General features: G+C 40.0%; 1 protein-coding gene across 3 annotated transcripts in view; it reads left to right on the forward strand.

The window, feature by feature from the left end:
- The window catches only part of elfn2b (extracellular leucine-rich repeat and fibronectin type III domain containing 2b), a 74783-nt gene extending 60898 nt beyond the window's left edge, over nucleotides 1-13885 (forward strand). For all 3 annotated transcript variants that reach the window (XM_019357965.2, XM_025906927.1, XM_019357966.2), the window contains 2 exons: nucleotides 5686-6319; nucleotides 7327-13885. In XM_019357965.2, coding sequence (XP_019213510.1) covers nucleotides 5981-6319; nucleotides 7327-9861 — 2874 coding nt within the window. In that variant the 5' untranslated portion in view covers nucleotides 5686-5980 and the 3' untranslated portion in view covers nucleotides 9862-13885. The remainder of the gene's footprint in view (nucleotides 1-5685; nucleotides 6320-7326) is intronic.
- The last annotated feature ends 837 nt before the right edge of the window (nucleotides 13886-14722 follow it).

Here is a 14722-nt window from a genome sequence, read left to right on the forward strand (position 1 = left end):
ACACACACACTTTCAGCAATTTCCATTGCCATCTTAACTTTTTGTAACCAGGAGTGACCACATTAGCAAGCTTGTTTACCAAGCTGCACTGATTGAGCGTATTGCACAGACGATGCTTACTTGAATATTTCACTCATCAAAACTGTAGCATACACTTCCTGAGCATCTATTAGCACATATGCCACACCTCATGTCATATTATTTGAAACAAATTTGAAAATTGCATTGCAGATGTGTCAAAAGGCGCCAACAACACAACTACTCCTGCCAGTATCGGCATCTTATTGCAATGTCCCTTTAATGCAAACTTTAAACCTTAAATATATAATACACATGATCACCCCTGTGCAGTTTGCAGGGAAAATAAGCTATGAAATCCTGTACAATTTGGAATTTTAACATTGGGGATCAACAGAAATTAACTTGCTTTTGGAGCCAGACTCAAGGGAGCAGTTAAAGTACTGTAGTTTTTGGCACTTGCCATTAAATCTGCGCCTGAAGAGCTGAAAAAGAGTTTGCTTGATCATGTTGTTGTAAGAGATTCTGAATGGATTAACTCAATAAAATGAAGGTCAAAGTGTGTGGATATGTGTGTGTGTGTGGTTTACATAAAGCTGATTTACAGTATTCTTCTTCTGATATAAAAAAAATAATAATTGAGTCATCTGCTAAATGACCTATTGAGCAATCTTTGCATAACAGTTACAACATTGGAATAAGAATAGATCGGTGTAGATAACTTTGTCCATACTAAAAAATTTGCATGACTATTCAGCGCAGTTAATTTTTTAAAATCTTTTTTGCTTCCTTCGCTTAAAAGCACCACTTGAGTTGACAGTTCAGATCAGATCACGTTAGTTTATGTCTATTTAATGCTGTCTGACTCATGGCAGAATCACTCAAACCAGTGTTGTTTCTAGCATGATGACAAAAATAGTAAAACTACCAAGTCCATCATGCCTTCACGAAAGGTTTTCATCAAAGAGGATAAAAAAACAAACAAACATGTAACGGAAAATTACATTTTACAGTGTAGTAGGATCTATTCTGCTTATGTTCTTCACTGTGTTGTGATCTCATCAAACACCACTGTGAGAATGCCTGTGTTTGGTGTAGATAATCACAGTTTGTATAAACCAAAGACAGTCAGTCAGAAAGGCTTAGAAAATAAGCTGCTGGGAGCCTGAATTTTTAGTACCTGCCAAAATAATAGAGCATGGTGTATTGGCACAGATTAGCAACTGCTACAACTTCAACAGATTTTTGTCCAATGAGTGTCAGACCTTATTTGAATCATCCTCCCGACAAGACATCTCAGTGATAGCCGCTTAGGCTGAGTCACCATCGCCCCAATTTCATATTTGGTCCCAGTTAAATCTGTAGCGCGCTTCTTAGCTCTCAGAATGCAACTAGAGGTCACAAGTTCATTTGCTGATTGTGTAATGAGCAGCTGACTGCGTAAATCAAATGCTAATTACACATGGACTGTGAGCACGACGTCAATGAAAGGCAGAGTTCATATTTGCCCAGCACTTTGTTATGGATAAATGTCTCTTTGTTTTAACACGTCAACTCAACGAGCGCGTATAATTCACAGGTGACACAATTGAAAATGACAGCAGCATATGCAGCCAGAAGCACAACGAGTCCCAGCAAATACATTTACGTTTGGAATGACGGTGACCTGTGTCCACGAGTAATGTCGGTGATAGCACAGAATAGACATGGACCCTCTCCAAGTCTAACACCTGTCACAGCCAATGTTCACTGGGTGTTATTAGAATTGAGGCAGGAGAGTTACATCATTATGATTAACAAGGCAGAACACACAGTGATTTGATGCAAATGCCAACGACATCTTATTTTCTTAACATTGGACTTAATTGCCACTGTCCGTCATAAATGTGTTTCCATGGCAATCACAAGTATCAATATAAGCTTTTGCACTGAGTAACCCAGATGTGTTCTAGAAGCAAGGGTGCTGGTGAAATGTGACAGTGTGTTTGTGTATGTATGTGTATGCACCATACAAGGTAAAAGAATTATATATAATAAATGGATATATTGCATATATTACAAGATTTACAAAGTAGGCAATCAATAACAACTAAATATGAAATTCCCTGCAAGAGCAACAGAAATTAATGAGTTTGGAGTTGGAGTTTATTTAAAGTTTTTGGGAAATGGTTTGATGGACTCGGGTTTTGTGTAATGGACATTTTGTCTGTCACAAAGGTTTAAACAAAAGCATAAAAGAATAAAAGCTTCCTCTATCCTTCCATTTGTCACCAGCTGCAGCAGTGTGGCAACAGCATCTTAACGTCGTTCATGTGTGCATGTGTGTTTCTGATTACGGCACAATTTTGTCCTGGTGACACCTGCCACAGAGATAAATGGTAATGGAATAGTAAATGGAACGGTTCCTATATAGCACTTTTCTACTCTGTCTGAGCACTCAAAGCACTTTATACAATTTGCGTCATTCACCCATTCATACAAGCACTTTTTTCTATGAACTCTATCCTTTTAGTGTGTAACATCATAAGGTTTCGAGCTCATTATAACCTTAAAGTTTTAGAAATTCTAGGTAGTTGAAATATTTCTTTTGTTTTTTGTTTTCAGACGATGCTTAAATATGAGCTTTTCTAAAATCAGGTTTTTAACTTGAAACGATGATTATACTTCTGAGAGTTTAGCACATTTTCAGAGAAAATTACATTGTCTTAAAGAGGATACCTCCCAGTAAATGTGATTACACAGCATGCAATATTCAGTAAAGACAACATTTAGTTGTGTGTAATAGTGTTAGAATTCTTTAAGCTAAGGTAGCCACTTTATCCATATTTTTAGTCTAAACCTAAAGTGTCTAAGTTCAGCTCACACATTGCTCAGATTTGCTTGGTTTAAAATCTTGGATTGCTTTAAGTGTGCAGAACTCAAATAATGTTTTATTCTTTTTTATTTAGGCAATTTATGGCTGAGGCACTGTTTATGCTTCCAGACATATTTGAGGTAAAAGCTTACAGCTACCTGTTCACTTTTTAGTTTCTAGCTTTGAACTTTTCTGATGCCATGACCTACTAAGAGCACACATGCAGGTCAAAGATAGCTTTCATGAAAAGAAGCAAGAAACTGATTCTGTCAGTTTCCAGTGCTATTAATACTGTGCGTTGTAATCTGTATAGCTTATCAAAGTAACAAACGCCTCTGCTGAGCTTCATTTGAATTTGGTCTATAATAAAATGCATGTTTAATATAGACCAAAATCTAAAAAGTATGCTCTTATGTTTGTCGCGGAAGCTAAATTTACAATGTATAACACCAGTGTGCGATACTGGCAGAAAAAAAAGTTGAATCTCGTGTCCCATTTTTATAGTTACAAATGGATCGATGATATGAGTCATGCATTTTCCCTTTGAGACAGGTGTTCTGTGTGTCCCGTATTCCTAATTATGTAATCATATCCCATACCACACACATGCAGACATACTGTGTTTCCTGCCTCTCCTGTATGAACCCTCTGGGTTTCAGTATGTGGAGCACCAAATGAGATCACGTCTCCTGTGGAGGGGATAAACCTCAGACGAAAGCGCAAGACACTCAGTTGCAAGGGAGTGTCCCAGTGCGTGCTCATGAGGAGTTCAACAGAGAATATATTTGTGCCACTAGACAGAATGTAAAGAGATGAAAAGAAGACTGCAATATATTGCTTATAAGGTATACAAATGTTATGTATAGGTGTGAGTGTAAATGACCCATTCAGTGATTTAAAGGTTCCATCTATCCATCCATTCATTTTATTCCTTTTATCCAGTTCAGGGTCGTAGGGGGTCTGAGCCTATTCCAGCGCTCATAGGGTGAGAGGTGGGGTACAATTTGAACAGGTTACCTATGCAATTTTGAATTACCATTTAACTTAACATGCATGCCTTTGGATTGTGAGAGGAAGCCAGACTACCTGGAGAGAACTTCATGCAGTTACACGGAGAAAATCCACACAGCAAGATCCCAGCCAGTTCAAACCTAGTATCATCGAGCAGTGACGTGACAGTGCTAAGCACTGAACCGCCATCGGGAATAATGTCATCAAACATAAAAAAAAGAGATTATTCATTTACATTATTGATTTATACCTGGGTGTTTCTCACAATTGACTTTTGGACCAGTCTGGTATAAAATGTTGCACATTCAGTCACTGTTCAAGTAAAATCATGTAATATTCTTGTTATGTTTATTGTTCTGTAGTTTGCCAGAAAGTTAAGCACTTATCTGAATCTCCTCATCAACAATCTTGTGTATAAATTTGATAAATTGAGTATTCAGAACTAAATCCATTAATTGTAAACAGACAACATACATTTAGTCTTCATATCTATTTGTCTAATCCATTATCCAGTACCTGTTTAATGTCTTCTTTGTGCCGTGTCTCCCTAAAATCTTAGGACCAGAAACCTGACAGGTGCCCGAGGTCATCAGATACATGATAATGCAGTATTATGCAAAGAATTGCAGGGTTACCATTTTCTGCAGTAATAAGTAGATTAAAAGAGAAGATGGACCTGATTCTCTGCTCACACCTCTGGGGAGCACGGACCAGAATAAATTGTAATGAGTTCAATTCTTTGCCGGATTTAGAAAGAAGCAGAATTTAGAGCACAAGAAAGAAATTTGGCCTGTTTCTCAGAGGAGCAGAGAGAGATTTTCCTTGTTGTTTTCATGAAACGATGATGGGAATCAAGAGAATATAAAACTGAGGGAATGTGAGATGATTTTTAGAGAGAATGGCACGTACAAAGACAAACTGTACAGTTCAACACTGTACAGAATCTGTTCTGACTTGTTTGCCTTTAGATATCCTGTGTGCATACATGCGTGCTGTTATATGAGGGCGTCTATGAGCTTCAGGGTGCACATGTACTCAGCCACACATTTCTCTGAGAACATGTGTCCATTTTAGTGTGCATATGCAATGTATGTGTAATTTTAAGTATGTTTTTCCCAGCTGCTGAGCCGGCAAGAGGACAATGTCTGTCATGATGCAACAGGCGGCTAATCCTCTCCTTATGTAAACGCTTGACTGCTATTCAAATGGCATGCAGATGGGTTAGAGAGCTTAGGTTTTGGCAGGATAGTGTCATAACAAGGAATGTCTGTGAAGACAATGTGCTGTCAGCATTTGGATGATTAATGCTGCACTTCATGTTTAAAACAGGTCCTCTCAGGACTCAACAAAGATTGGCAGGTTCACATAGCGTAGGTATCAGCCAAAGCTTGATGACCTCATAGCCTCATGAATTGGGGAGGGGGGCAGCGGGTAATGACTAAGTGCAGAGGCAGTTGGCTAAGAGAACATCATTTGAGTGCAGCATGAATATATAATATATATATAAGAAAGAAAAGCCAGCACAAGAAAAAAAACTTGGAACAAGCCCAGTTGAAAGCCAACTGATTTTGTGATGCCCACATTAGGAATTTAGTGAAGTTTGACTTCAGTTCAATCTTTTAAAGTCCACAAATAAAACCTTCACTCTATGTTAAGCATTTCTTCTTTGACAACCCTTCCAAGCACAAATTGTTTAAAAAAAGCAAAAATAAACCAAAACCAATTAGTTTTGTATTCAACATGTTTATCATTCACAAATGTTCCTTTCGTAATGTTTTTCCTTTTTCTCTTCTCATTTACAGATCCCGCTGATCATTCCAAAGGTTTATCAATTTGAGTCTGTCACAACTAAAGCTGAAGACAAACTGTGTTACCTCAAACTCCTATCCAACAAAATATGACATAACATGGGTCCCCTGCAAATCACCATGAAGCAGAGACTGGTATCGTGAAGGCTTCACCCCTTTCACCGCTCCCAACCCTTACCAGCAGCTTTCGTTGCTTTCCTTTACCTGTAAACACACCTTTCTTTCCCATTTCCCTCTACATTCTCCTGATTATAGTTTGTTTTTTTCCCCATTGATTTATATTGGAATAATGCAGGGTGCTTCTACCACCTCCGCTTTCCTTCTTATTCTTCCCTCCCTCCTATTTTTCTCTTATTTCCCTAACACGGCTAATGGGGACTGCTGGCTCATTGAGGGGGACAAAGGCTATGTGTGGCTAGCTATATGTAGCCAGAATCAGCCTCCATATGAGACTATCCCCCAGCACATCAACAACACAGTGCATGACTTGAGATTGAATGAGAACAAGCTGAAAGCAGTGCTCTTCAGTTCCATGTATCGATTTACCAACTTGACTGATCTCAACCTCACCAAGAATGAAATCAACTACATTGAGGATGGAGCCTTTGCAGGACAGGCCAATTTACAGGTAACAAGAAGACAGGTTTAAAATGCATACAATGCATTAGATCAGGGGTGTCGAACTCCAGTCCTCGAGGGCCTGTATCCTGAAAGTTTTACGTGTCCCTGCTGCAAAACACCTGAATAAAATTTGTAGGTCCTCAGCATACAGTCAAGTCTTTTAGCAAGACTTGACTGTATGCTGAGGTGTCAACCCCTAACCCTAACCCATAACCCTACTTAAGTAAATTTAAATTAAAGTGTAATTTTTTTTTTTAAAGTACTTCTAAAAACTACTTTTATTGCACCATGTTCATTCATTCTTGAGCTTCTGTAACATGAATCAAATGGCTAAATTGCTACCTCAGCATGCAGGCAAGTTCTGTATAGTCTTGCTAATGACCTACTAAATTCTATTCAGGTGTGTTGCAGCAGGGACACATGTAAAAGTTTCAGGACACTGGCCCTCGAGGTTTGACACCTGTGCATTAGATCTTAATTTGACCTTAACATTTTCAAATTGACCAGTGCATACATAGGATTTAGATTGTAGTACAAAAATTTTTAAGGATGTTAAGGAATTTTTTACAACTACAAATTATACTCTTACAGTATTTATTAGGCAAATAACAAAGTGACCTCATGTTTTGATGCCCAATATTGAGCTCTGGTCTTCTTTCTTATTCAACAACAATATTGAGCTGCTGAACTAATTTTTCTGTTTAGGAAAGCCAGTAAATAACTGTAATCTCAGATCTTAGTCAAAAAAGATAATGATGTGCTTTGCTGTTTCTTCTGCGTTTTTGGGATTTTGTAAAATAAATTTGAAAATTCCAGGTAAACAGCTATGATTGTTGATTGTTTTAGCAAAAAAAACCAAAACATTTAAAATATCATTTTGATTGAAGCATATACTGGTGGCTTAGTTATTACAGAAATATTTTAAATATGCTACAGCATCACAGTTATTTGGTAATTTGTTTGGGACCGCAATGTAAAAATATATAATTTTAAAAATGCTCCTCTTTTTCGCAGGTTCTTCAGTTGGGTTACAACAAACTGACCAACTTGACTGAGGGTATGCTGAGAGGGCTAGGCCGTATGCAGTGCCTGTTCCTGCAGCACAACCTGATTGAGGTTGTTGCCAGCAATGCATTCTGGGAGTGCCCGAGCCTGAGCAGCATTGACCTGTCATCCAACAAACTTGCCCGCATTGACCCATCCACTTTCACAGTTCTCAGTCGGCTTATGGTTTGTGAACTGGCAGCAAATCCATTCCATTGTGGCTGTGATCTTTATAGTTTTCTAACCTGGTTGGAGTTCTTCAACAATGTCTCACATACTTATGACCGCCTCCTATGCGAGACGCCGCGCGAGATGTTTGGCTATCCTTTACTGAGTCCTATTGCGGCTGGACATTCTGGTCGGAATGCTAAAAACATTTTGTACCACCACTGCCGAGACGGTGTAATGATCCCAGGAATGACCTCTCTCCCACCAGATTTGGATGGTCCTTCTGGGATCGGACCAGAGATGTTTGGTGGTATAGGTCCATACCACCAGCCCACAACCTCTTCCTCATCTACTGAAGACAGCTTCAGTCCCAGCATAAAGCTCCATCATGTCTCTTTGTCATCAGCATCTCTCCTTGTGAAGATTCCAAAGCCCTTCAGCAAAATGTATATTCTAACACAATACAACAACACATTTGTGTCTGATGTCATGAATTTGAAGAATAAGAAGGAGATGATCACCCTAAACAAACTAAAACCACGCAGTAATTACACCTTCTGTGTGGTATCCATCCGCAACTCTCAACGTTACAACCACACCTGCCTCCAGTTTTCCACTCGGGGGCAAAGTCAAGATGATATGCTCCCCACACCTTCCACCACTACTCACTATATAATGACTATTGTGGGCTGCCTTTTTGGAATGCTAATCATTTTAGGCCTCGTCTACTATTGTCTTCGTAAAAAACGGATGCATGATGAGAAGAGGAAGTCTATCTGTGTCAAGAAAACTATACTAGAAATGCGCTATGGACCAGAGGTGGCAGCAGCAGTAGCAAATGATCCATCAGCAGTCCACAAACTCCAGGAACAGTCCAGAGAACATCACCAGTATCAGCACCACCATGGAGGGAAACTTCCCATGTCGACATCCTCAAGCTCGGGAATGCTCCACTCAGCCAACACTACTTCCTCAAGACTTTCTTCTATCCCACAAGTGGAAAAGATGGCCACTGCCTTTTCGGAGGCCATGGCTACAAACAAAGGAAACTATATGGATATCAGAACTGGAGGGGCAGGGATGGAGCGTATGGGAGATGGTATGCATGGAGTGATGAGGGGAGAAGACTTGAGGGACGATGATGGAACTGATATTGGCGATGACTCGGATGATGATGGGCATGGTTCTGCATCTGAGATCTCAACTATTGCCATGGAGGTGGACAAGGTTAATCAGATCATTAACAATTGCATTGATGCCCTGAAACTGGATGCAGCTGCAGTTGCTGCTTCAGGGGCCTCTACAAACCCTACTTCCTCCAATCCCACCTCCCCACCGCCCACCAGCACGTCCTCCCTAACACGTGGCCTAATCCCACTCTCTCAAGGGATGACAGAGACATGCCAGGTCATCGCTCCCAACAAAGTACCCCCTCCACCTCCACTCCCTGCCTTGAATGCGCCTCTCTCTGAGCGCCCTGGAATCAGTGGTGGGGGATTTGTTGTCACTCCCCCCTACAGGCCCCCTCCTCCGGCCAACGCTGTACGTCCCATTCAGCGGCAAATGAGTGCAGATGCAGCTGTCGTTATTGTAAATTCTGTCAAGAAACAGTGCAGTACCACATCTTGTGGCTCTATGGGTCGAGACAGGGAGCGCGGAGGAGCCAGGGTGTACAGCCTGGACGTCCCTGAGCCAAGGAGCCCAGATGCCTGTAATCAACAGCAGCAGCAGTACCCAGACCGGGCCAGTCCTGTGGGCTGTGGGGAGCCCCTGGAGAGACTCCCTTTAGTGGGAAGTGGGAGCTGTGGTGGAGGGAGTGGTGGTGGTTGCGACAGTGGTGGTGTTGGTGCCCAACATCAGGACAACCAAAAATCCCACCATTACCATCAGCAGCAACAGATACAACATCAACAGCAGCAGAAGCAGCAGCAGCAGCAGCAGCAGCTGGAGGTGCAGCAGGACTACCACTGCTCGGAGCACCGCCACTCTGTCCCCGCTCTCTACTATGAAGGCTCCCACCAGGGTTCCCCAGCCCAAAGAGTTTCATTCTTAAAGCCCCTGACACGGTCCCGCAGGGACGCAGCGTCTTACTCCCAGCTTTCGCCTGCCCGCCATCATTCCAGTTACTCAGGCTACTCCTCCAGCCCCGAGTACTGCTCAGAGAGCTCACTGCGGATCTGGGAGCGTTTTCGTCCCTACAGGAAAGGCCCACGTGATGAGTCCTGTTATGTGACCGCTGGAAATGCCCTTCGAAAAAAGGTGCAGTTTGCTAAAGGCGAGGACCTGCATGACATTCTTGATTACTGGAAGGGTGTGTCAGCGCAGCAAAAGCTGTGACTGGGGGCCAGAGTTAAGCACTGGAGGATAAAGAGTTCAGATACTGCTTTTACTGATGCACCCCTGGGTCAGAGAAATCAGTTTTACTCCATAGGGAGAAAAATGTAGGACAAAATTTTGCCTTTAGGTTTTTTTTTTCTCCTTTTGGCATGCTAGGTGTATAAATATTGCGCTAAGAGCAAGGACTGCAAAACTGTGCCTGGGATCTGAGTCATTACGGTCTAATTTTTTTTTTTTTTTTTTTTTTTTACACATCATTGTAGCAACTTCTATGGATCATTCTTATTCAGTGTTTGTGGGTTTCATTTATAGTACAGGGAGCAAATGCCAACTGTGTAATTTAGTACTCTATTTGAGTGATCACATTTTGTGATGCAAAGGACCATCTTTATCAGTGCCATGTTTTCATCTGTGGGTTGTCACAGAGTAAATGCTGATACCCTTCATTTTCTGCTTAGTGTGACCCGAGATGTTTTGTGTTTTTTTTTTTTATTGGGTGCTGCATAAGTTTTTAGCATTCCACCTGGGTTTGTTTAGACGTTCTAAGTAATGGTGAATCTGATAGGGTGTGATCTGTGCTGTGGTACAACTGACAACATGCAGATTAGTGAACAGAGATGTCAAATTCAGGCTCTGCCTTTATTCTCTTAGATCATTCTTGGGGCGGAGATATTTGCATTTCAAAAAGCATCTGGGACACTAAAAAAAGGAATACTTGTAAAGAAATGAACATATGAAGATAAAATATAGTGAAGTGGGTTCTAGGAAAATCATAGGAGAAAGATAGACTGGGACATTGGCCGGAAACAGTGCCATGGATGCATCCAAAGGAGGGGTGGGGAAACGCCAGTCCTCAAGGGCCTGTGTCCGGCAGGTTGTGGATGTGTCCTTGATCCAACACAGCTGATTTAAATGGCTAAATGACCTCCTTAACATGTCTTGAAGTTCTCCAGAGGCCTGGTGATGAACTAATCATTTGATTTAGGGTGATATCTAAAACCTGCAGGACACCGGCCCATGAGGCCTGGAGTTCCCCACCCCTGATCTAAAGTGTGAAACGCATCCTTCCAAATAAATCTTGCATAGTTTAATGAGTAAAGAACGTGTTCCCTAAAATATCCTCACTGACCTAAATGGTACTTCGCTGAGCAATGATCTGAATTATGGTCTTAGTCTGAAGCAATACAGAGGACACATTAACATTCCCTTAAATACTACTTACCTGATGGTGTAGGATGTGGTGTACAATAAGGGAACCCAACTATGTAACACATAGATTGATTAAAGTGATAGATATCACTTTAATCATATGGGTCACAAGACATGTGACCCATATATGGCAGAGGCCAAAAAAAGAAATGAAGGGTTCAACCCAGGTTACAAATCATTTTCCGCAGCCACAGTGAATGTAAGTAGATTACAAGCAGGCAGGTTATGGGGAAATCTATTTTCATCATTTAGTGTTAGCACGACCGTACATTCCAAATCCTTTCTCTTACATTAAAACTGAATGAGGCAGAGAGGGAAAGGACACTTCTAATTACTGCCAATGTGTCTGTTCTTTTCTGGGAATTAATGTTACTGTTGTATATAACTGATAATTAAAAAAAAAACAAAAAAACCCACAAAAAAATCTTGTTACAGGCATGTCTGCTTGCACTCTATGCCTCATGATTGTGTGTGTGGCTGTGTGGTACACAGTGGTCATTGTAAGCAGGTGTTGGCATGCCTTGTTCGATTATATTGTATATTCCCCAACTAATTAAAATTAATATCCGTCAATATTTCGCCCCATGGCTGGTTGTCTGAGTCTGAACTAGATTATTAACGGCATGTGTAAGTGTAGAGATGTCAAACATGTCCAGTGTATCTTTCTCCCCTTCTTGCTAACTCAGCCATCCCATAACCTCTAATCATAAACACGATTATCGGGCCTTTTCTTGAATTTTCTACTGAAATGACTTGCTTGTAATAATGACACCTTTGTGGGACTCAAAAAGGCATCCTGCTTACCTTAAGTGCTGTGTAACAGTTAAATTTTCATATCATCAGCTAACATACACAATCAGAGACATAATACCCTAAAAATGTGAAAACTAAATCAGCGGTTACCGCTCCATATCTTTGTTCACGGCTACCTTCACTAGGTTTTAATGACAAGTTTACCGTCAGGTATATATTTTCGTTCTTCTTACCCTCACTTGTATATTGCAAGTAGTGTTCGCTTGGTCCGCCTCCCACCACCTTCCCTGCTCCCACAGGTTGAATGAGGTACACAGTAGGTGTGATGTGAGCAGGGTACCCAACACGACCTGCTCTGTTTTATTAAATGAGGCTTGTTGCAGGCAGAACTTGGAGGAGGGGTACACCATGTACCAACACTGCTTTTTTTCTGTTCTTTTTTCGATTGTGATGTTGATTTTTAGCACTGGATTGATTCTATTAAAAAAACTGCAGGTTGAACAGGAATGATATGCAAAACATAATGTATTTCCACACTGATCTTTGTATTTCCTTCTTCCTCTCTTTTCTTCTTGTTTATCAAGATGTTTGGATAGAGTCAGATTCAGAGGTCATAATCGTTGGATCAGTGCATAGCTGTGTGTGTCTGGGTCCACTGTAATCTTTTAGCAATCGGGGATGCACCACCTCATCTGCCTTGTTTTTACAATGAAGCACCGTGTGATGAACATATAATACAGTCCTGAAAGTCTTTTCTGCTTTATTCTAAGTAACATGTTACTGTGACTGACTTAGTTTTACCAGTTTGTTTATTTGTATGTACTAAGAGTATCTAATCCTACAGAAGGAACTTGGTGCATTCTTCATCTGCCATAACAAGTTTACAGAAATAGACAGCAAGGTTAAGCATAGCAACATTTGTTAAGGAATATCAGGACGGTTATCATTTCAGTTGCCATTTGTGTTAATCTACCTGACAAAATAACATTTGGCATTACTGTTCAGTGAAGAGGACCACTGTAGTTCTTAATGTTATGTGCAGGAAGTTGTATTTGGTGATAGGGCTATGTGCTGGGTTTTCCATGCCTTTCCACATGAATTCATGAAAAGCTGGTGGCAGCAAGACCAGAGAACACGGCAGAACAGTACAGACATCAATTCTGGAAAGTCTGTGAGGTTGCAAAGCGGCTTGCAAGCAAGCTGAATAGCTTCCCCGATACGGCAAAACCCAATCCGATTTGCATTTGGATGTATAAAAAGGCCTCAGCTGAGCATTCAACTTATGTGGCTTGGCACTGAAAACTATATAAGTAATTTGATTTTATTAATGTTGTCACTGACTTTTCCCCCTATACATTTTCTGTTTTATTTAACACATATCATCAGTGATTTTCAGGAGATAAACTTTCTGTTGTCAAGTGCTCTTCTGCTCAGTTTTGAAACATTTGCTTAGATCCGAGTTTTCCCTGCATTTGAGAGAAGTGCCAACATTTCTAATGATTTCTGAGCAGCGTCAGTAAACCTCAGATGACTGTTGTTATTATTATAGTTGAGCAGAGGTTTCCCATTACTGTTAATTTTAAGTTGTTGCCAAAATACAAACTACATTTTACCAAAATCGAAATTAAAACGCATAATTAAAACTAACATTTAAATTTGAATTGTGAGACAGCCAAATTTGGAAGCAGCTTTCAAATAACACACAAAAAAACACAGCCACAGATAATAAAGAGCATGATTGTGAACAGAAGGTGAGCAACCATTTTTGCCCTCTCAAATAAACGTCTGCCGTCTACTTTTGTTTGAAACGCACCAGATGGTGTTTTAAACTTATAAGATGCTTAACAAATGGATTAGAGCAACTGTCATAAAAACGAGAAAACAAATATTTTAGAAATCTGTCAAAATTTGTTTGAAACTAAAAGTATATATTGGTCTTTATTTTGAGGCAGCACGCTGGGCTTCTCTGGGAAGTCACAAATTGATCAGGTGCACCATCAACCACTAAAACTATTTTTTCATGTTCAGGAAAGTAAAGCAATTTGGTGTGTCAATAACAAAATAAATAAATAAATAATATGTGTTACTGTTTTTTCTACTTTTTTGAAAAACAGTACATTTGAAAATTCATGGATAAGAACAATATTACAATTACGAAATGCTAAAATAGAAGCATTAGAATATAATTTCACTTAAAGAACTTCTGCATACTAGTGGATTAACCATTGCAGAAACATAAAAGAAATGATTTTAGTGATTAGCAGTACTGTTAATTTAGGGCAGCTGTGGCATAATCCCTACATTGAATGATACTCTAGCTAATTCAATCCATATAATCCATAGGATTTCAATTCAATGCAATAGAGTCTAACCATTTGGTCAAAGAATCCTTTAGGCGATTCATTCAAAACTGAGACAAAACTTTAAATATTTTTCAGAACATTAGCAATGAGATTTTACTTCTTTTGTTTGTCTCACAGAGTAAGAAAAAAAAAAACATGAAGCAAAAATATCTTCCTTCCCTGCCCATGTCCTCACTAAAACCCTGGAGGGTGACTCACTTGGAGATGGATGGTTGTTTTTGTAGTTCCATCGATGTTGTTTGTCTCAAAGCAACCGGCAAGTCAGACGTGAGAAAACCATGCAGTGTACTATTAATGTTTGAACCTTTTCTTAGAGTCTGGCTTTTATCATTTACACTCTCTCTCTAAGTCAGGCTTGAATTAGGTTCAGTTCTGTTGCCTTATGTCTTAGTCTCATGTCTATTCAATAATCAATAGTAATAATAACAATAAATCAATAATTTTGTTGGACAACTGCATAAAAATGAATTTTATACCCAGACAATTCATCCTTGATGCACTCTGTCTATTGGTTGTCATAATGGGCAATCATCATC

Source organism: Oreochromis niloticus, linkage group LG4 (genome assembly GCF_001858045.2).
Source record: "Oreochromis niloticus isolate F11D_XX linkage group LG4, O_niloticus_UMD_NMBU, whole genome shotgun sequence".
Taxonomy (NCBI): domain Eukaryota; kingdom Metazoa; phylum Chordata; class Actinopteri; order Cichliformes; family Cichlidae; genus Oreochromis; species Oreochromis niloticus.